The sequence below is a fragment of the Copidosoma floridanum genome, unplaced genomic scaffold (assembly GCF_036245765.1).
Source record: "Copidosoma floridanum isolate Cflo_tuat_1 unplaced genomic scaffold, Cflo_Japanese_pri ptg000020l, whole genome shotgun sequence".
Classification (NCBI taxonomy): Eukaryota; Metazoa; Arthropoda; class Insecta; order Hymenoptera; family Encyrtidae; genus Copidosoma; species Copidosoma floridanum.
This window is the reverse complement of record NW_028321897.1, coordinates 14,079,538-14,102,894: the sequence shown is the minus strand read 5'-3', so window position 1 is coordinate 14,102,894 and position 23,357 is coordinate 14,079,538. Positions and strand designations below refer to the sequence as shown.

The 23,357-nt window shown below is 31.1% G+C and overlaps 1 protein-coding gene across 1 annotated transcript in view; it reads left to right on the top strand.

The window, feature by feature from the left end:
- Positions 1-23,357, top strand: part of LOC106637462 (uncharacterized) — an 877,306-nt gene that overhangs the window by 301,318 nt on the left and 552,631 nt on the right. Inside the window, exon 4 of the mRNA XM_089593884.1 lies at positions 2,977-3,116. Coding sequence (XP_089450010.1) covers positions 2,977-3,116 — 140 coding nt within the window. The remainder of the gene's footprint in view (positions 1-2,976; positions 3,117-23,357) is intronic.

Here is a 23,357-nt window from a genome sequence, read left to right as displayed (position 1 = left end):
ATATTGTGTTATTCAACTTGACTCTTTTCTTTCTACATTCTTCGCTTTTATATATTTCAATAGTTTATTGCTTTAAGATTATAGACATTATTTCTTTTCTTCTGTATTATTTTGACCTTTACTATTTTTTTGAATATTAACTGTGATTTTTCTTGGCCTTTGAGTGACATTAAAAGTTGTTAGTTTATGCTGTTTAATTTTATTGTGTTTTATAGTGTCTTCCTAATCACCCTATCCGAGCCCAGTGTGTCCTTACGCACACGCCTCGTACAAAACTATATTTAAAAGATTTTCTGCTCAGTTTTTTTCTTGGTCTTATAAATACGTTTGCTAGTTTTTTAACTGTTTTTTTTCAATGACTTCTAATTGAATGAGCCTGTAAACTGGCACTAATCCTTTTGAACCTTTCCTTGTATTAAACATCACTGTCACTCTGTTCAATAGTATTAACACAATTTTACTATCCCATTTCCATCTAATGTAATATTTTCATTATAAAAACTCTTCTATTCTTCAGTTTCAATTACTACGTTTGCAGAATAAATAATGTTACTCGTTGAAAAACTTATCAAACTCATAGCCTAAATTTCAGCGCAATTAAATACACTTATATCAACTACGTTCTTTTTCTAATCATTCAAAATTTTTTTTACGATAGCACAGCTTTCACTCATCATTTAAATATTGATAATTCAATGCGAACGACAGTTTGTATTCATTACATTTTCAAATTTAAAGTGATATGCTTTTTGTGTTTACCAATCGTAAGTACTTTTTTTTGTGTACATCAGAAATAATCAAAGAATTAGAGCATTTACTTTTTCCTACTAACGCATCCGAAGGCTTTTTCAAATCCTGTTCCGGTAAAGTTTTTGATATACGAGGTGTGATCAAAAAGTAAGGTGACTTTTTAAATGGTACGCGCTCCTTACACCTTAAGTTAAACATTGTTTTTTTATTATGTTGGTACACTAGTCAGGATCATATGTTCATAGTTTTGATTATATAGCATGGGTTGTTTTTATGTGAGAGACTAAAAGGTTAGACTCGTGTTTGCGTACTCGGCGATTTCTATTTGTTGCAAATAATAAAGCAAAGAGTTTGCATTAATTTTTGTGTAAAAAATGGTATTAAGTAATCAAAAACTCTTGAAATGTTGACAGTGGCCTACGGTGAGTCAACTATGAGCCAAAAAAATGTTTAAAAGTGGTATAAGTTATTCTAAGAGGGCCAAGAAAATGTTAATAATGAACCTTGCTCTAGGCAACCCAGCACGTCAAACACCGACGAAAATGTTTAGAAAGTGAAAGAAATGGTGCTAAAAGATCGTCGAATCATAATTAGAGAAATAGCTGATGTTCTTGACATATCAGTTGGCTCATGCCAATCAATTTTGACGGATGTTTTGGGTATGAGACGTGTATCCGCGAACACCATGATAATGCACCTGCACACAAGTCGTTATTAGTTAGTAGTTTTTTGTCCAAAAACAGTACTTCCATCATGCCTCAGCCACCATACTTACCAAACTTGGCCCCCAGCAACTTTTTTCTCCTTTCAAAATTAAAAAAGCTCATGAAAGGACGAAGATTTGCCACGATTTAGGAGATGAAAGCTACATTGCTGGAGAAGCTCAAAGCAAATCCCAAAATAGCATTTAAGAAGTGTTTTGACGACTGGAAAAAGCGTTGGCACAAGTGCATTGTATCTGAAGGGGATTATTTTGAAGGGGATAACATAGTTTTAGATGAGTAAATAAATATTTTTTCATAAAAAAGAAAAGTCGCCTTACTTTTTGATCACACCTTGTACTTCTGTCCGTGTTGATGTTATGTATAAGAGCACTAATATGTTTACATTATTTAGCGGTGGATGTCACACAGGTGCACGATGCATGAGTTACTGTTCTGTCGTGGTCTAACTGGATAATAGAATCAATAGCATACTATCAAACGACGTATATATTTAATGCAGGATTATTGTAGCGAAATAAAAATACCTTCAGTCGAACTTTATATGGATATTTAGTTACATTTGTTGTTTTGAAAATGCTGCACCTGATCAGTCAATGATCTTCGATTCTCGTAACCTCCTCCACTCGTTGAACGTAAGATTCTGCTAATAATTTTCCTTCGGTAAGCTTTCGTGGCTTAAAATCAATTGCATGCCTAATAGGAGCAAAGCGCGTTTTACCAATTACTTCTATGGTGATTACAGCTAATATCTACAAGTAACAGGGATAAAACTCGTAAATAGTTGATGAAATGTGAGTGTAGTGATGTACTACTATTAAAAATATAATTCTAGGGGACCTGGTGTAGAATCACTTAATGTTTGTAGGTGTTAAATAATTTTTTTAATTAGGAGTCCACTTAAATGCATTGTTTTGATGTAAAGAACTCTTGACAGCTCTTGGCTGTAGATGGCGCCAACTCCGATTTGGTACATAGCAGATACTCGTAGTCAGTCAGGCAAAGAATTGAAGTATACATCTTTATTCTCTAAAAAACCCTTATGGCTTGCTTCCAGCATAGTTTTTTTTCAGCCGTATGCCACTTAGTTTACGATACAAATGAGAGATAAAATAAGTAAAGCAATATTTTTGGATGTATTTTTAAAATTTTGTAATTATAGTTATATTTAAACGTTTATCATGTTTACAAACAACATTGATCTTGTCAATACAAAACATCCAAATTTCTCTAAATTTATTCACAATTTTAAAAATAATAATGAAGTCTCTTAAAATGAAATGTTTAAACGAAATTTATTATTTTACTTGACATTTTACCAACAATGAAAATAAAAAAGCATCATGATAAACTGCGAAATATAAAGATAGTCTCTTACACTACGTTTCTTAACGCTTAAGAAAGTTTTAAGAACTGTCTCATTGATATAATAAATTTAATTTAATTGGTATTAAAACAATTATCTAAATATAATAACTACTCTGACTACATTTTTATATTTTAGAAGAAAACTGAAACGACTTAATATTGGCGGTAATGAGCTTCTACAGATACCAACAACCTCACTGTCATCTTTACATATGCTAAAAAAGTTAGAAATGCAAGAGAACCGTATTCCCACCATAAAACAAGAAGATTTTCAAGGTATGACTGAGTGTAATCATTACTTTACTACTTTATAATGTATTCAACTTTTTTTCTTGTAACCTTAACTGATAATGTTATAAACTAACACTTATTTCCGTATACGGCGTGTCATAAATGTTTTAATGCCATGATACTATATGCAACGTGTGGATTTTAATAAGGTTCCTACGATTAGCAAACTCAGCATAGATGGCGTGCTGTAGCTAAGAGGAAAATGGCGTCACTGACACACTACGGCTATAAGTGACAACGGTATACGGTAATGTGGACTTAATTATGTAACAACATATCCGTCACGCTGACATCAGAAGATCATAAATACAATATTTGTGTCAATGTGACGCCATTTTTCTCTTAGCTACAATACGCCTTGTACGCTGAGTTTGCGGTCTGTAGGGACCTCATACTCACTATGATAAAAATTAATATACGTTATTATCCAGGGAACTAAACTAACTAAGCAAAGAGTAGTGCCACTTTAGGAACTGTCTACTATTTAATATAAATTGGCTACACTTTTAGCCAGAACTTATATTGACTTGGAATAACGACTTCTTAAATAGTGGATCTTGTAGCATGGCTGTTCGACAAAAGCACCGAGAAAGAGTGTTTCATAGTAAGATCTCTGTAATTTTTATAGATTTCTGTTGCATGAGCACTAATTGATTTTTTCCTAATGTATCATCTAGGTAGTTTTCTTCTTATCTATGTTTCACTTTGAGGTGATCTTTTGTAAGAAATTGTGAAGAAAATAGCTAAGAGAGAGAGTCAGATTGAATAATAATTTATCTTTATTTTTAATTACTGTGCATGCCTTTATTTAAGTCGTTGTAAAGTGTTATATTTTTAGAAAATGATAATTGTTTCTTAATATAATTATTATTTCTATGCTTATTACATTTAATAATAGTTACTCTTAATGGGAAACATCCAATGTTTTTTGTACAACAGGCCATGGTTTTCACGGTATTGAAACATAATTAAATAAACAAAGACGTTTACCCTTAACTTGATATAATTTTACTGTTACTTTTTTTTACTAAAATCAAAATTAACTGTTTAATTATCGGTAGAGAGTGATGAGAGAGGTATAAGGTGCAAATACCTCATTTTGAGTTCTGAGTACAATACTAAGTTTGTATTTAGCATTTTCATGCTTAGCAAGGATCTATTTAGAAAAAAAAAGAAGGTCCTATGGTGGAAAATTATTTCTAATATTAAGTTGCTTACTGCACTGTAAGTAAGAACAGTATTTATTACAAAAATTGTATCCAAATAAGGTTACCTTACGGTTCCAATATCTCAACTGATATCTGGCCTTTTTAAATTTTTTGAATGGTTGCTTCTACTGAATGCTGAATTTCTTATTCGATTTTCTAACATGCTGAAAGAAGCTGCTACAAAAATGTTTTAAATATTATAAAGTGAAATAAAAGACATTGTTAGAAATGATAAAGGCTAGAATTATGTCATACAAAGTAAAGAGAATAGCTACCATAATAAAGCGTATGCTTGAACAATCGTTTATAGGAACTTATACCTATTAAATATAGTGCCAATCGTGTTATATTTAACTTTAACTTTACTTTGCTGGTTGTAAAGAACTTTCTGTTATAATTTTTCTAGGTAAAGCAAGGAAGCACTATCACATGTTGTGGATAACGACTTAAAAAAATTTTTTTTTTAAAGTTCTTTTAACCATTGTGTATAGTTGATAAATAGGACCTTAGTTGTCAACTAACAAGTGACTAGAAAATAATTCCATACAGTTCCTATTAAAACAGAAGTACGTAATTATACTTCTGTTTTAATATGAACTGTTCAATATAACAGTAATTACCATTCAAGATTTAACTTATTATTTAAAAATAATAACTCAAATCTTCAATGGTAATTACTGTTATTGTAGCTATAAAAATGTGTAGAGAGAAGATATTAATGTTTATTTAGTGAGACGTGTTCGCAGCTGTGATCTTTGCGCAGAGTTAAATAGATAATAGCTGTTATAAATAAGCCTTTAAAAAAATGTGTCTACTATAATACCTTCAAGTATATTAAATCGTATTAAAACGCAAGGATGCAAGAGTTTTTTGATCGATTTTAAAAAAGTTTTGAAAATTTAAAATAAAGTTCTTTTTTCTCTTTATCTATTAAAAACCCTGGAAACCCTTAGTGAGAGCCTTGTCATAAGAAAAATTAAATAAGTGTTGTCTGATAGATTTAAAAAGGTTATGTAGATAATATATTTAAATACGTTTCTCATCCCAAAAATTTAGGCTATATCTATTGTTACATCTATAATAATAGCTATTTTCATACGTTTTTATAATTACGTGCAGTTGGATATAATAATAAGCATGAAAAAAAAACAGGTGCAAGCCTTGGGACCCATGACGGATGTTAGAAATTTAAAAATATGTTATTGAACACGGTAGTATTTCATTGTCTATGATAAAAATAGTAGTTTTCGACAGATAAGTGCCGTTGTCTTTAGATTTATTTTGCAACCCAAGGGACCTGTGAAACAGGGCCCAAGGAACGTTCGGCAGCCACGGAGCAATGTCACGTATGTGATGAATCCTATTTTTTCTACTGAGCGCACACCAGCCTCTCAAAACCGTGCGAGATAGGAAAAGTATTTATGTTTTTGACTCTTAATTATCTTTATTTCACATTTTTATGTTAAAAAGACAATATATTCATAAATGTAAATTTTTATCAGTAAAGATTATGGATTAGAAATAAGCAACTTATGTTTATATTGTTTTTTTCTTTCTTATTAACAAATAAACAACGAGAACATAAAAAAACAATACCAAGCAGCAAACAGTATTTCTATACCACCTACTTACACATAGGTCCATACATTAGTTTAACAAACAATCGTGTGTATTGCTTCCTCTGTCTTTCTTTTCCTTTTTGGACACCTGTTTATTGTGCATGGTTGGGTACCTGCGCGAATTTTGTTGGCTGTTTATTAAAGATGGGTTGAAATAAAAATTCAAGAAGCACAATTGGAAGACCTCAGAAGAACTTTGCATTATGGCCACAAATTAATGTTTTTCAATAATCCTGTTCACAGGGAAAAAATTGTTTTAAATAATAAAATAATTCTACTAATTCTGATATTAATTCATCATTTTGGATACATGCAAGATATTAAAAATCCATGAAAAAGGACTACTTGTATAAGCACAATAGAGAGAGAGAGAGAGCAAGCGAGACACCAGACGATCAATGGGTCTTTCTATCTCACTTACTTTTACAGATACTGCCAAAATTAATTTTTTATTTTTTTCTCAACATTTTGCGCCAGTCAAAACAAAATTGAAAGTGCTAAATAATAAAAAATTTTTTGCTCTACATGCTGGTATTCCTAATTTTCTGTATATCAAACAGTGGTGCCAGACGGGACGGTATTCCCCTTAAAGTAGAGTTCAGCACTCTAAAGGCTCGCAAGCTACTGGCTGGTGCAAGTATAGTACAGCTCGAAAGAGTCTGTACCCCAGTTTCCCTACTCCTACTTTCTTTCTTCCTGTGGTATATATATGGTTGACCCAAGCCCACTCCACAGCTTCTATATAACATCTATACGTCCTTCGCCGTAAAGCGCGGTAGCCGAGTGGGCTACATGGTTCATGTTTGGCTAGTCATACCTTCAAATCGCAGGTGTGGTAATTTTTTTTTTCTTTTTCTTTTTTTTTATTTCTTTACGGTTACCACATTTAAAAATTTATTGCAATGGATTAATGGTTACAAAAATTGCGCTTACAATTTGTTTCAAATGTATTAATTTATAAGTATGTTTTACAAATTTTAGCCATAGTAACTGCCTACAAATTACTACAAAGCTTTCTGAAGCATAAGGGTTGCTATAAATAAGAAGTAAAAAACATTTCAAGCCCTTGGTTATTAAAATCTGTCAAGGTGCGTCTAATACATATGATTATTATGCAATTTAGTAATATTAAACCTGTTTTTCGTAACCACCTCAGATAATTAATAATGTATTTTTTTTTAAAAGGGTTTTATTCAATGCAGGTAAGGTAACAATTTATTTTACGTTTATTAAAAAAAAAGAAGATCGAGAGCACCGTTTAATTATGTGTTTACATTTTATAAAGCACGAATATAAACATTTGATAATACATACGCCAAGTTGTCATAGAATTAAACACTTCTACAGGGTGAGAATTTAATTTTATTACCATAGCTACAAAATGCAATTGCCACTTTGCGCACTTAAAAAAACATTGTGCATTGGCAGAAAATGGCCCCGTGGGCGAAAAAAGCACTTTACGCCCTCGGTTAAAAAATACATAACTTACACGCAAACTGGAGTAATATTCGTAATATACTGTATTAGGCAGACTTCCACATTACCACTGAGGTACTGCCTATTCACTCCGTGGAACAATTTGAAGCAACGTCTCTTGTAGGAGAAAACATGTCGGTTCTGACAAACACGAACTTATGAAAAATGATATCTTACAAGTGTTTGATTTAACAATAGATGTATACGTACATTACAAAACTCCCGTAAATTTATTAGGTGCTGAGTATACGTCTGAGATGAAAAATATCTATTCAACAGTGCACCAAGAAAAAAGTTTTTTAAATAGCACTTTTTTTTATTAAAATGATATTTGAAATTAAAAAGACCTACTTTAGTTGTGAAAGATACATTATTGTTGAAATAAACAGTTGTAACAGATAATTGCCCATAAGGGCCTAAGGGCCATAACATACTGTGTATTCTTGTTAGTTAGTATCGACATTTTTTCACCTGTAGGTGGCGTTGTTTCAAACTGATGCACGAAGTTAATAGCAAGTTAGGTTGTTTTAGTTGCAAGTACACCAAAAATTTTATTTGATTTGAATTATTTGGCATTAAGAACTACACAATTATCTTAAACAAATGTCATGTATGTTAATACAGATGTACTTGTAAGGCAGGTACCTGTGCCAAGTGCCATATTTTAACCTTACCTATTACCATATTTAATGAAGAAATTTGTTCATGCAACATGCAATAGATAATATTAGCTATCACCAAAGTAGAAGGAAGAGTTAGTTTCAATTATACATAGTAGTGGAATTAAAAAGACTGAAGTCTCACTCCGTCGGTTCAAAATCAAAGTTCGTCTTACCCCTGGCTTCACCAAGTGAACGCAAAAAACATCGTGTATTAAGTAACTCTATACCAGTCTTGTTACCTTTGACAGCTTTAAGGTCAGTAACGTCAGAAAAATTTCTTGTGGGTTCTGCATTGGAGTGTGGAAGAGAAAAAATAGCTGTCCCTAATAACCTTAAGGTTGAAAAGACTAAGATATCTCCAGTAATCGTATTAAATATAATTGTTCAAAACTCTTCAACTGATGACTTTAATAATTCATCGCGTTTCACAGAATCAAAGAAAAACTGTAATTTTATTCATTACACAGTTATTTTTGAGGGATCAAATTTTGGGAAATACTTGTGAAAGCAATACAAATCCTTTAATTCTCCATTTCTTTCAGCATTTAAGGACACCAATGGCTCAACAAAATCTAAATGCCGCAAAGAACTATGATGTAGTAAAAAATGTGTTTTCATTTCTTTCAACGATGTCATATGAAAATTTAAACAGTTTTCTCGAACTTCATCAATAGAATCTTTCAAGATTTCAGCAAAAATTTTGGGAGCATAAGGGCCAAAGTCAACATCGGAGATTTATTGCAAATGATCTTAACAACAAAGTTAGTTGAAACTAAAAGATCAAGGGATTTTGCATGTAAAAAATTAGACCCGATTTCTTTTATAATTTGTATTACAGACCAGTCAAGCAGATAAATCATTAATCCCTTCGTTTGGAAAATAGCATTGAAGGAGTTGAACAATTAAAGCACAAAGCTCATTAACAAAACGTAAAATTTGAAACGAGCATCACATAAAGCATCTAAGATTTTTTCCGTGCTACATTTTTCCTCTTTTCCAATTTCATCATAATTTTCAGCTTCAGAGTTTAATTTATTTATTTTGGTACTGCTATTTTCAAGAACTTTAAGTGTGAAATAATCAATTAATCCAAGGTAATCGATGCGAATTCTGTCATAACATTTTTGAGCTTCCAGCTATCGTGTACCCGATAATCTTTCAATTTTATTTTTTGGCAATCCACGTAAGCCTAGACATTCTTGAAGCTCTCTAAAACGTTTTGAGCTAAGAGAGAAGTAGTTGTGTATCGCCTTAATCGTAGTTTTAACCATTTTGAAAGTTTGACTACTACTTGATTTGGCAACTAGAGCAGAGGTATGGCATATACAATTTAATACTATTAAAGAGGGAACGACATCTTTTAAATGCTTTTGAAAGCCATTCTTTTTTTCCCGTCATAATACTAGGATTATCGCAAGCTAAGGATATTAAATTATCAAAGCTAATATTTTTGTTTTCAAAAAACTTCTTTGAAACTAAAAAAATATCAAAAGCCGAAGCTTGTAGGGGATTCAATCCTAAAATTTAAAGAAGGTGCTACACAACTTTTTCCTTTGTGATGTCAAAATACTGAACTGAAACGCACAAAATCTTCGTATTGCTGATATCAGTGCTTTCGTAAATAAGAATAGAATAATGAACATTGCTTGAATTTTATACAGCACTTTCAAATAAAAGAAGATATAGAAGTATTTTTATTACGCAAGATGCTTTTAGTGCCTTCAGCTGCATGCACTTTGCTGCCGGTAGATCAAGTGCCACCTTTCAAATCTGTGGTACTAAATCATTTACCAACTGAAACAGGACATTATGTTCTGCAACAAAATATGCTACTATCATTTCAGATCTCTGGGTTCTTTGTTACAGCGAAATAACAGGTAACTCAACAGTTTTAAATGCTCCCGATATTTTTGCTATATCGATGGAGTTGACATGCATAAAAGTAAAAGTATGCTGATAAAGATCTAATTTTCTTGTAAATTAAATGTTTTCTTGGCAACAAATGAATTCTGCTGTCTATGGTAGAGTTGGGTAAAATTTTAAACAATCTTCAAAATGCAGGTCACGTGACCATTTATCTTGCCATTCTACATGTTTTAATTTACTTTGTTTGGGAGGGTTACTTCGATCTTTGTCAGATTTTCTCTTTAAACCAAGTTTAGACAACATTTAAAAATTATTTAAAAAAAAAAATTAAAAAAGCTTGCCAAAATGAGTTAACACAGACATCAAAGTGAAGCCGAAGTAAAGATGCAATAAGAAACGTGTACGCACCAGAAAAAAGTACATGCAGCGGATAACGTATTGCCAGAAAAAAAAAAAATTATATATACATACATGTATTTAATACATCGAAAATACTACCAACTATCACAACTGTAAACAGAGCAAAGCACACAGGAATGTATAGAAATTGGCACTTCTGACAACGTAAATAAAGTAAAACAAGAGTGTGTCTACATTTTATGTAAAACAAACAGATGCACTCAGTTTAAAGACCAACACCATAAGCACAAACACAATGCAAAATATCAATAAATGTGCAAAGATTATTATAATATATTAAATAAATTAACCACCTCCAAATGAACGCATGCTTTAGATGATAAGGAACACGAATAAGCACAACGCAACACAGATCATGACTTTTCTACAATACAGTGCACGAAATTAAAAAAGCAGAGCGCTACTGACATTTAACGTAATTATATAGATGCAGTAATTAACTCTATAAAAGCGGAACAATTACCAAAAACAGAGTAAGCACATCACAAGCCACTGACAAAATAGCGGAAGAGTACGTGCTAGCATTCTGCAGATTCTAGACTATATGACTATAAGTATGAAAAAACAAAAGATGACAAACGCTCGTACAGCAGATCGCAAAAAGTTACCAACGTATAAATATATGATCCATTAAGTCAACACATTGCATGTATGGTAATTGGTGGTATAAGGCAGCATAGGCATGGAAAATCTAAAAACAATACATGGTAGTGCAGCAGACCACCAAACGTAAGCAACTGTAGTTATATTATGTATTATATCCATACATTGCACGCACAGTAATTCACAATAGATGCTTAAAAAATTAGAAAACAACACACGTCAATGCAGCAGACTGCCAAACAAAAATAACTATATTTTATTTGTGTAAAACATAAATTTATAGCATGTCAAATGATTCGTGTATTAAAAATTTTTTAACCTGCTCATCTATACTGTACTATACCATACTACTAAACTATATATAGTTTTAAACGACAGCTCTAAGACAGAAAGCATAGAAAATAATTTTTTTTAAAGTATTTAGCGATTAAAAACACATTTTTCTAAGCTCCAGAAGATTGCATAAGGACTTTGAAAAAAAAGTTAAACAGTAATTAAGGCATGGGCTCAATTTTTTTATTTTTTAGTAACAAAGTATCGATAAATTTTAAGCACTTTGTTTTTTTTCTTTTTTTTTTGGAACACACTGCAATTTTTATTCTAACTCATAACAACAAGAGAAAAAACAATTTAAAAATGTAATTTTAAATTTAATACTTAAAAAAAACGTACTGTAAACTATATTAATTTTTAAAGTGTTGATTTTTTTGTCGCAAACCTACGAAGTGAAAAAATTTTCCAGAGACGTGTTTCCAAAATAATTTTTCCTTATTCCAGTAAACATTACCTCGAATTTCTCTCATTTTTGTACAATCATTCATATTTGTAAACTTGCAACTGGAGTTTTGTAAGAAAAGTACCTACGTTACAAGTAAATCCGTATTTTACATACGTGACATTTGTTAAAAATAATCATACAGTTCTTAATGCAAAACGTTTCGAGGTAAATTAAAAGTTTTGGTGCACTTACTACTAAGTTGTGTATTTCTTTTACCGAGGGCGTAAAGTGCTATTGTTTGCCCGTAAGGCCATTTTCTGCCCATGCACAATGTTGTTTCAAGTGTGCAAAGTGGCTATTGCATTTTGTAGCTATAGTAATAAAATTAACGTTCCACCCTATCAAAGTGTTTTATTTTATGACAATTTGTGGTATGTATTGTCAAATGTTGATATTCGTGCTTTATAAAATGTAAACACATAATTAAACGCTGTACTGATTTTTTTTTTTTTTTTTTTAAATAAACGTAAGATCAATTCTCACCTTACCTGCCATAAACAAAATTCTTTAAAAAAAGATACAGCAATAATTATTTAAGGTGGTAACAAAAAACAGGCTTAATAATACTAAATTGCATATTAATTATGTATATAAGATGCACCTTGGCAGATTTAAATAATCACGGGCTTCAAATGTTTTTGAAATTCATAGCGACCCCTATGCTTCAGGAAGCCTTGTAGTAATTTGTAGGCAGTAACAATGGCTAAAATTTGTAAAACGTAATTAAAAATTAAAACGTTTAAAATTAATTGTCAACGCGGTTTTTGTAACCATCAATTCGTTGTAATAAATATCTTAATGTGGTAGCCATAAAGAAGAAGAAAAAGAAAAAAATTACCGCACCTGCGATTGGAAGGTATGACTAGCCAAAACATAAGCCATGTAGCCCACTGCCCTAGTATTTTGGTCCAATAGAAACCAATAAGAAATACAACGTATATGATTGTAGGAGGTATTTGCACCCGTAATTCCAGATATCGTCTAATGAGAATGAATTATTTGTTGGTAGTTATAGGGGAAACCGGATGTGGATTAAATGGAATTTTATGAGTATATGTACGTCTTCATCTCTGAAAAATGTGGCATTATGAAGCATTAGCACCATTTATGGGATTTTATAGGAAATATATCAATATGCATTAGGCACTTATAGACTCTATTGGATTTGATTGGACGAAAGAAAACCAACATTACTTTTATAAGTACCTACTGGAAATGCCATACAAAAATTGCATTAACCTGTAAAATAGGATTGATTTGCTCCTTAAGAACTGTTTTTATGTAGGAAAATACTTGGATTTCTACTAGAAAAATGCGAGTGTAAAGCTCGAAATCTTTATGAATATATTGGGTTTTACCAGGATATAGAGTTATTTTTGCTTTGATTTTATCGGTGCTTATTTGTAATTACGAGTCATTATTTTATGAATTGTTATTGTAATATCCGGATCTATGTAAATACATTATTTCTATTAATATTTATTGGGATATACACTGTAGCACTGTTACAAAATGTATTGGTTTTTACTGTTAAACACAGCAACGTCATGCATCGATTTTATTGGTGCTCATTTGGTATTCCAGTTTGTGATATTATTGATTGTTATTGTGATATGCTACTCACTGTCAAAACATTTTATTTATTAAAATTTATTGGAATATACTGGTTGAAATGTTTGAAAATATGTTGGTTTTTACTGTAATACACAGTGCATTATGCATTAGTTTTATTTGTGTCTATGTAGTATCCCAATTTCAGATTATTTAAACTGTATCGTAATATGTTAATAATTTTTGAAACATTATTTTTTACTTATTAGAACTTATTGGAAAATCTATACGCGACACTAATTTTTGTATTTGTTTTTATATTGGATTTACAGCAATTTATAGTTTTTTTTTTTAGGTATGTATTGGTTATCCGTTTTAGAAGTAGGATCTTGCAACGATACATCAGCTTTTTTTTAAAGATTTTACTCAGCATTTACTAAGAATTTTACGTTATTTCTCACGGTTTTTTAACATAATTTCTAGTTATAAGTGAGTTCTTACTACTGGGAAGTTTTATTGAAATGTATGCAAACTTACAAACATTGCACCTGATTTTGTTAGTGATGCAATGGGTTTTATAATACATAACATGACATACACTGTTATTGCAACATAAAAGTCGATTTAAAACACAAAGTTGTGGCTGATGTAATTCATTGCAATTCAGGAAAAATATATCTCTTGTGCTACACTCTAATTACTTTACACAGAGTTTTCTTACCTCACAAAAATAAATATATATTTCTAATTTAATAAATTGTATTGTGAACTCCACATTTCGATTTTTCTGACGTGGTATAGACATTGCACTTGCTTTTAATTCTTTTTTTTATTACAATTTATACGAATGAGTTAAGAATCGTCATTTACTTAATAATATTTTTGATTGTAAGAAATTTGTGGCTAGTGGCTGTTTACCTACACTTAGTCTACATTTTAATATTGCTAAATCAACTTGTATTTATATAGTTTCTTACATATCTATGTATTAGAGAGTGGCGATATCATAAACAAAAATACACTAATTACCTAAGTATTATACAACAAAGTTTATTCTTGTCTCAAACATTTCAAACTTTTCCAAATCATATTTGTCTCTTGCATTACTTACATACGATAAGTTCCTAGTTTAGCAACAATACTGCAAACTTTTTGATTAGACTTACACTCGGTGAAATAGATCTATTTTCACTTCGCCGGTAATACTTAGCTTAAGAAATCTATTTTTTGTACTTAACATCTACGTAAATTTTAAATTTATTAATTTTGAGTCTTAATTGTTAAATAAATATTTATCTTAATTTCCACTTTGGAATCACTGATTCATTATTAAATAATATTTAACTTAAATATATATAACACAAATATATTTTTTGTGCTTAACATTCACGTAAATATTAATATTTATTTTAATTTTTAATTATTTAATAAATATTCATCATAATTTTCAATGTGGAATCACTGATTACTTATCAAATAATACTTAACTTAATAAATATATATTTTGTACTTAACATTCAGGTTGGATTTGAATATTAATTTAGATTTTCAATCATTGAATATATATTTTCGTTAATTTCCACCTAGAAATCATTAATTATTGCCCGCAGACAAATCTCACAAAAAGTATTAACATTTACAATCATTTGCATGTTCAATACGCTATACGAATAAATACAATATAAAAATTAAATTTTCTAAACATCGATAAGACGAGCTTTATTTTAGTTTATTTTTTCTTGGACAATGATTAAAATCTCTCGTCAGTGCATAATCAATTAAATTATTGGTTTATGTAAAATCTTATGTTTTCTACATTTTTAGTTTAAAAATATACTATTTAATTTTAGCTTAAACAGTTTGGGTATTGTATCACATTTGTATCTTGCTGTTTTAGATTTTTATTTTTAATGCACTGTAAGGGAACTTGTTACATGTACGTGAATAATTACTTCTTACCATATTCGTCGAGCGTCTCATAAATTTTAGTTTGCATATTCATGTTTGCACTCTGCCATTGTTTAACTTTCTCACATTTATCTAAATACAAACTTTTGTATCTTATCAGTTGAGTTTTCTTTTCAGCTATTTCTATTTTTAATTTTTTTTTTCTTTTGTCAAAACCTTTTCTTACATTTTATTGCTTGCATCACCTTTTTCAATATTTCTTGATTTGTCCATGGAATGATGTGGGGAAGTAGCTGTTGAGTTCTTCACTTGAATACTCCCAATTTGGTGTGCACTGGTACTTTTGTCAGGTGTTTGATTTTCTGGTGTTCCATCGCTTGATACGGATCTCCCCTATATAGTTAAAAGTTTATAGTGTCATTAAATGTTTATCCTACATGGTTCATAATTGCAGCTAATATAATCGGTACCACTGAACCCGTATCAAGTTATTGTTCGGTAGGCCTGGGTAATTTAGTGCACACGCTACTTTAACATGTAATTTATCACTGATTGTATTGTCAATTAATCTTTGTTATGCATACGACAGGTAAAGCTGGTGATTACAACTATAAAAAAAAAGAGTTTTGAATAATTTTGCATATCAGCTGCAATGTTCTCAAAATTGTCGATTATGTTATTCCTTGGCGACAGATTTCATATGGAAAAAGAAACAGCCTCATTGAATTTATTTTCAAAAAAATACTTTTTTCTAACTGTATTAGAATCATTAGAGCTGTATGTGGACGACTTAGATTTTAAGAAAATAATTGGTGAATAGAATATTGCGCACCTAGCGTGCTAAGGACAAAATGTGACAACGGAGGGCGCGGTTTTTATATGGTCGAAGGTGCAAATGACACTTATTGCCTCAACAAGACCTTTGTGCCTGTGGGCTCACTGTGTACCTGTGCCCTAGAAAAGGTTGCACAGTAATACTGGGGTGCTGACACAGATGGCAATAACGGTTACTATTTTTTTTTTCAATCGATATTTTTTGAACTCATGTATTACATCCGAACGTCGAGCCATATCATTTATATTAATACCAGCTGCCTCAGTCTTTACATGCACATAATATACAGAATTTCTATACAGTTACCTGGGACTCTCACTTGGATACCATCCGACTCTTACTTCCATTGTTCGTGTCGCTAGGATCGACTTTCATTGTACTTATTTTCGATTTCTTCGATGTGGGCTACGGTTGCCAGAAATTCATTTAGTTTAGATGTTTTTAAATAAAAATAATACTCCAATTTTAAGTAAATTTTGCACTTCTAACCTGAAGTGAAAAATTGGAAGCTTAAAAGTAAGAAACATGTGGCTTATTATACTTTTCAAAGCACGACTACAATTTCAACTTTATACAGTCTACACTTTACAAACCTATCTTTCTACTTGGGATTTAAGTGTTTTATCTATTTATTTTGTCTAATGTCACCTTTTGAGCTTCCGATTGACTACTTTAGTTCTACGTATAGTATTGAATAACAATCAATAACTTATACTTTACCGTTACTTTTACAGCCATGCACCGTTTTTTAAAGTTATTTCTTTGTATATCGAGGCATGTATTTTTTTACGGTAATACAACTATCCTTTGATAGTTTTTTATTTGTAGTAGTTTTAATTTTGGCATCATTTGTCATACTATTTACATTTTTTGAAATTATGGGATGAGGTTCTACCTTATTCTGCTTAGTACTCTCACTTGATACTTTACTTGGGGCTGCTTTTTTGCCCTCCTACAACATATGTATACATTAGTGAGCACGTACACTTATTTTATAGACATACTACTGAGTGATAAGATTTCAGATTTATTTTGTGCAAAGTAAATACAATTTTTGTATAAAATTTTAATCAATTATTACGGTACTCGTTTCCCAAAGCGATTCTGCTATATAATTTTCAGAACTGTCAGAAAAATTACTTTGAGAACAATAAATATATGTGCAAAATTGTAGATCGATGTGCCATGAAATTTTGTATTTTTATTTAACGAATATACACTTATTTCAACAGTTATGACATTGAAACAATAGCTACACGCTGCAAAAACATCCATCTGAAAATAATTAATGATTACGATTCTACCATTAACTAGCTGAGAGAGAGAGAGAGAGAGAGAGAGAGCGAGAGTAGGCAAATAAACGTCTTTACGGTACAACTTTCGTCAAGTTATAGTATAAAAATAGTAATAAAACTTTCGTCGAAATGAAATCTGAGAACATGTTGGCAAAATTTCGAAACCATTTTTAAGTGGTTGATTATATACCTTACAGTAAAAAAAATATAAGAAATACTTTGTTAAATAAAAATATAAGAAATCACATATATTTTTATGAGAAACTTTTTCCCCACAGTATTTCCGGTAATACGTGATTAAAAAGTTAATTATATTTGATCATGAGCATATATAAGGATTGCTTGAGCATATGACAGTTCGAAAACTAATAAGAGTATAAGAGACTATTGGAGAACCATTGAATTCTTATGAATTGCGTAGGCAGTTACAGAGATCGTCAAAATATCTCACAATCACATCTTCCCTTGCTATTTATCCCAGCATAACATAATTTAAATATTGTTACATATGATTCAATTCTGTATTAGAAAACAACTACCTTAAGGGCAGTCCAGAGATAGTTTACGTTCCCTTCCTGATCGACAGGTAAACTTCATTTTTCAGTGTGATAACATTATATATTACGCCAGTAGTTATTTCATTCTAAAAAGAAGAGAAGACGCACAGTCTTGACACTTCAACGAATAAATCAAACCCGCATTAGACTGACCCCAATCTTCCGAGGTACATTTTGCTATACGAGTAAAATGTTATTTTAAAACTGATCTCGGTAATTAATTGCAGATATTTTTCTTCTAATATTACGAACACGTGATCAAAACAAATCAAAAAGTCAAATAAGAATCAATACAGAATAAGAAAAAAGGAGTTTTAGAAAACTCCACACACTTTTTGTTACAAAGTTGGATATTTTATGGTTTTAAGTTATAATGTTTTATAAGAAAAACGAAGCAACTAGCCACTTTGAGCAAAAACAATTAATAGCTAGACACTCTTATTAAAATCTATGTTCTTATCAACCCAATCCATTAACAATTTTTCGGGAATTAGAGAGTTAAACAAAAATTGTGCTAGATTATATGCGGGAAACTGACTTTAAAAACCATTTAGCGCTTGGAATACTTAATAATAATACGAATAATGTGTACCTTCTGATGCGTTTCAAAGTTATTGGTAGGAGTAAACACAAATTTTCTCTCTCCAGTATCCATGACCATCATTTTTCGAAGAATTCTGTCAGCATTAACTATCGTAAGCGTATTTGATTTTTCCGACACCGCAAGTATATGCTTAACTATGGGTTCTTTGTTCATTCCATTGAAATCATTATTTCTAACCAACCACTGGTATCCTACTAAAAGACATTGGTTATCAGCCTCGACGAAACTGTCGATCTGTACAACGGTGCCACAACGTAGCTTTACTACTGAGTCATCAGCTTTCTTAGCTAGTATACCGAATTGAATGATAATACTGATTGTTATAAATGCATCTATCGTACAATGACACACAACTGGACGAATAATTTAGATACTCGTGCACAAAATCTTGTATTGTTTCGTCATAAAACGCAGTACCAATTAATGTAAAACCATTTACGATTGTCACATTTTTCAGTGGCAATCGTGCATCAAACACTGAGTCACAAAATTTAGCAGACTTTTCGTTATACTGGTGTTTATTAACAATTAAGTGCCGTTTAAAAGTATTTTTTTTTATCTACTTCTCTGCTATCTGTAACGTGCTACCATTCAGAAAGTTGACTTCTTTTAAAATAGTACCAATCGCACTTTCGAAGGGAAACGTAGAGTTATCCCATAACAGACCAGCCCTACGAATGCTTTCCGGATAATGTGTTAAAGCATGTATATTGAACGTCATAAATTCAGTGCCATATATAACTTCAGCTTCACCAGTAAATTTTAGTAAGTTGTACTCGCAATCATTCAACTCTTCCTCACTAACGAATTCTTGTAGCATAATCTACATACTTTTTACCAGAAGAAGATACGATTTCATGATGCGGCTATCCAAAATATCATATAAATATACTACACTAATAAATAATAGCCAAAAATTCAATTCTAAATTTTGACATCATCTAAAGGACGTAGAGCTCACCTTACATTTGCGACACAATTAAATTATACCCATTCGTTTGGCATAGAGCAGTTTCTCTGCTTTTGAAAGAATTTTATCAAAGCGATGGTATAGTTGTTTGCACACACCAAGTAAGGTACCGTGCATATAGTCGGTTGGCATGTTCCAAACTATATCGAAGCAATCTATTTCAAGAAGAGCACAATGGCCTTTAATCCCCTTTATCGACTTTTTACAAGAAGATAACACTTCATTAACAATTTGCAACTGATCAGTGTGAGTTCGTAATTCTACGTCTGTGTGTCGTAACGGATAGCGCATGGAGCCCATGTAGTAGAGGCCATTATAATAGCACCAGCTACATTCTGCGTAACCATTAAATTGCACACAATTTTGCAGAATAGGTCTGGCAACGTTATCAACGCAAACACAAAAGGGTCTTAATCTAACGTTGATTGTTTGTATATTATCGTAAGACACGAAGTTAAAACCACTGTCTTGCAGCTGTCAACATTCTTGGAGAAATATCGACATATACATGTTCATAAAATCTGGTGTCGATTCTTTGTCTCTGCCATAATGCAGCTATAATTGGATGTTTAAAGCGAATTTCGGGTTCAAGGCAATGCAATATTAAAATTTTCTGCAATTTCTTTGTACAACTATGTTTAACTACAACAGCCTGCAATTGTAACATAATATCCAATGTTGTTAATTGGCGCCCAGGAAACATTATCCGTTCATCTTTTCTTGAAGGGAGTTCAGTACCAACGGTCTCCATAAACGCATGCTCATCAAGAGAAATATCACCATCATCACTAGCGTCATCTGGTTCAGTATCATTACTGTCGCTGGAATCTTGCAACTCATCTTCCGAATCGCTATTTTTATCAGAAAAACATGTTCGGATATCGTATGGTTTATTATGTGTGAATGTATTATCCATTTCAATTAAAACGGTGTCAGCTATAATATCACTGCTACATTCCATATCTATTACATCGATTTCTGCACTTTGTAATGGTACTTCAGTAATAATATTAAACGATGGTTCAAAATCTTGTATGCCTGAAATTTAACATATTCCATAAGGAATATTAAAAACTACGTGTGACCTAAATAAATAAGAAAGTAGACATAATGAAACCACAGAATCATAATTTCCACGAAGGTAAACACTTTTCACACACACACACACACACACACACTTGCGCGGGCGGCTATGTAATACGCGGATCGGTAGTGCTATCTTTATTTTGGGTGTCTTTTTAATCTTGAATCGTTCATACCATGATGTTTTTGGGGTAATAAGAATTACCATAATGCTTCAAATAGTGCTCTATTATGCGAGCCCTCATTAATATTAATTTGACATTAAACTAGGTTATAAATTGTCAAGTAGTGCCAGCCTTTGCCTACACAACGACCTGCATAGCAAATAGTATGGTCATTCTTTGCGACAGTGTTTAGTAATGTATAGAGATGGACAGATACGTTTAATTTTCTGAAATACCGATGCATGTTATTTAAGACAGCTCTCTACGCTATCTTTACGGGTTAAGTTACTTGGACTATAGTGTTACTTGCATTTACGATAAGTTGAAGCGCTACTGCGTTTTCGGATCTTATTACTTTCATTTAACTAGAATAAGACATATATATACTCATATATATGTACATATTTACATAGGCACATCGTATCAATTTATCTATCCCTAGTATAACGTAGACTGTTTACAAATTTCTACAATGAATCAACCATGTATTAGAATCAAAAGTTTGTCCTACAATTTTTCCGTACGGAATTGTTCCATGCATATAAGTATATGAGGGAGGATTATTGTCAATCAGAGAAGAAATATTATTAAGAACAACGTTAAATGGAAGTTATGAGAGCTTCTTTTAAAGTTAGAGATTGACACGCAATAAATACAAATTAAGATAATTCTTTGATAAATCTTACGAAATAAAACTTATTTAAATACTTATTAAAGTCTTATAGTAAAACTTTTTTAAACTGACTTGATGATTCTTGGATTTGGATAATGTTTTTTGCATTCGGATCAATATCACTGATCGATATCGTCATTGCAGTTTAGTTTAAAGTGCCGATAAGAAAAATCACTAATTCAAAAATGTGTCATTTGCATTAAACATGCAGTTAAGGTGTCTCATCACAAAATTAAACTACCTTAAGTATGGCTACGACTTGGAGGATCTCAACTTATATATGAAACGAATCATCTCTCATAATTGTAACCAATGTCACCATATCACTAGGCAAATTTCTACCAACGAGATGCTTGAAAATTGACCTTTAGCATGAATGTGCATGGGAGACCATTGTATTTTATTAATTATGTTCCGGTATCTTCCCAAGCATACCTTAACTCATATTAAAATCCTAGGTACTATAAAAAAAAATCATAAGATTTAAAATAACGTTAAGAATATAAGAGTTTTCTACGCAATACTATAAAATTTTCAATCAAGAAGGTAACAGTGTTTGTAATGAGCCATAGTTAACCTCAGCACGGACAATAGCGGATTCGTATCCATAGGTATACATATCGATGCTGCTACTCAATATTTTTACGATTAATAGTAAAAGCATGATAAGCCACCTTAACATTGTTATATTAATTGTTCTTCAGTTGTAGACAATCATAAATTAATTAAGAAATTATTCGAAGACATACTTTTTAGAGTGCAAAGCTAGCACGTAAACTTACCAGCCATTCAAAGTAAATTAAAAAAAAATTTACTTATTTTTATTGTATAGAAAAAGTCTTTGCTAATGACAATAACTTACTGAATAATTTATTTACAGATTTTTTAATGTTTGTATGCCTGCATTTAGTCCATCGAGATACTACAGAACTATCGTACGATCCACACAAGTACTGTTTGTTAATTCTTTTAGAACTTTCCATGTTTAATGTGCGGGCGAATCCACTGAAACAGTAATATATAACAACAAATTGTACAAGTTCATGCATTAAAATTTTAAATTATAACTGTTGAACAACAACAGCTAAATGAGTTTTCACTATATCCTGTGTAATAAGTTAAAATCTGTTAACGTAGAATTACTTAGTAAGTTACATATTGTTATGCAAATGTTATGAGTTTGTACTGGGTAACAGAACTACTAGTATCATATGCATTAATAGTGTAGTAAACTCTTATAAAAAATACGTTACCAAAAATTTAATGGTAAAAGAACATGCAAAACCCACATTTATAAATACAATTTTAAATAATACTAATTATTTTTTCATAATTCATAATTACATAATTTAACAAAAACCCTTTACTAATGCATCATTATTTAATATCATTTAAATGTATTATTATTAAATTTTATTCAATTGTTTATATAAAAATTTAATACAAATTACTATTTATAAATAAAAATAGTATATTTAATTATTATTTATTTTATAATTAATTAATACGTTCATTTTAACTTATTGAAATAAATTATTTAATGTTTAAAAGTATTATTATGATAAATAACTAATGGATATTAAATAAATATGTCACCTGCATCGCATATTCAACACTTTATACATGAATAATATAGACAGTATGTTATTTGTGTGTAAATATATATATAAGTGTGTGTGTGGGGGGAAATACATATATGTATATATATTATAATCATTGTTTTGTCTATTCCCATCATCCACAGTCTAAGTGTTGTGTATATATGTATTAGTGGGGCTCACGCCCCCCTGCGCGCACTGCGCACCAACCACCCAACTTCCGAATATTGTGCATCAATACAAAGCAGTATCAATATAAAGTACAATTAGTAGTTTCGTAGATGCTAGATATGTAAGTCCAATGGAAGCAGCTTGGAGACTTCAAGAATATCTAATTCGTGGTAGAAGTCATACAG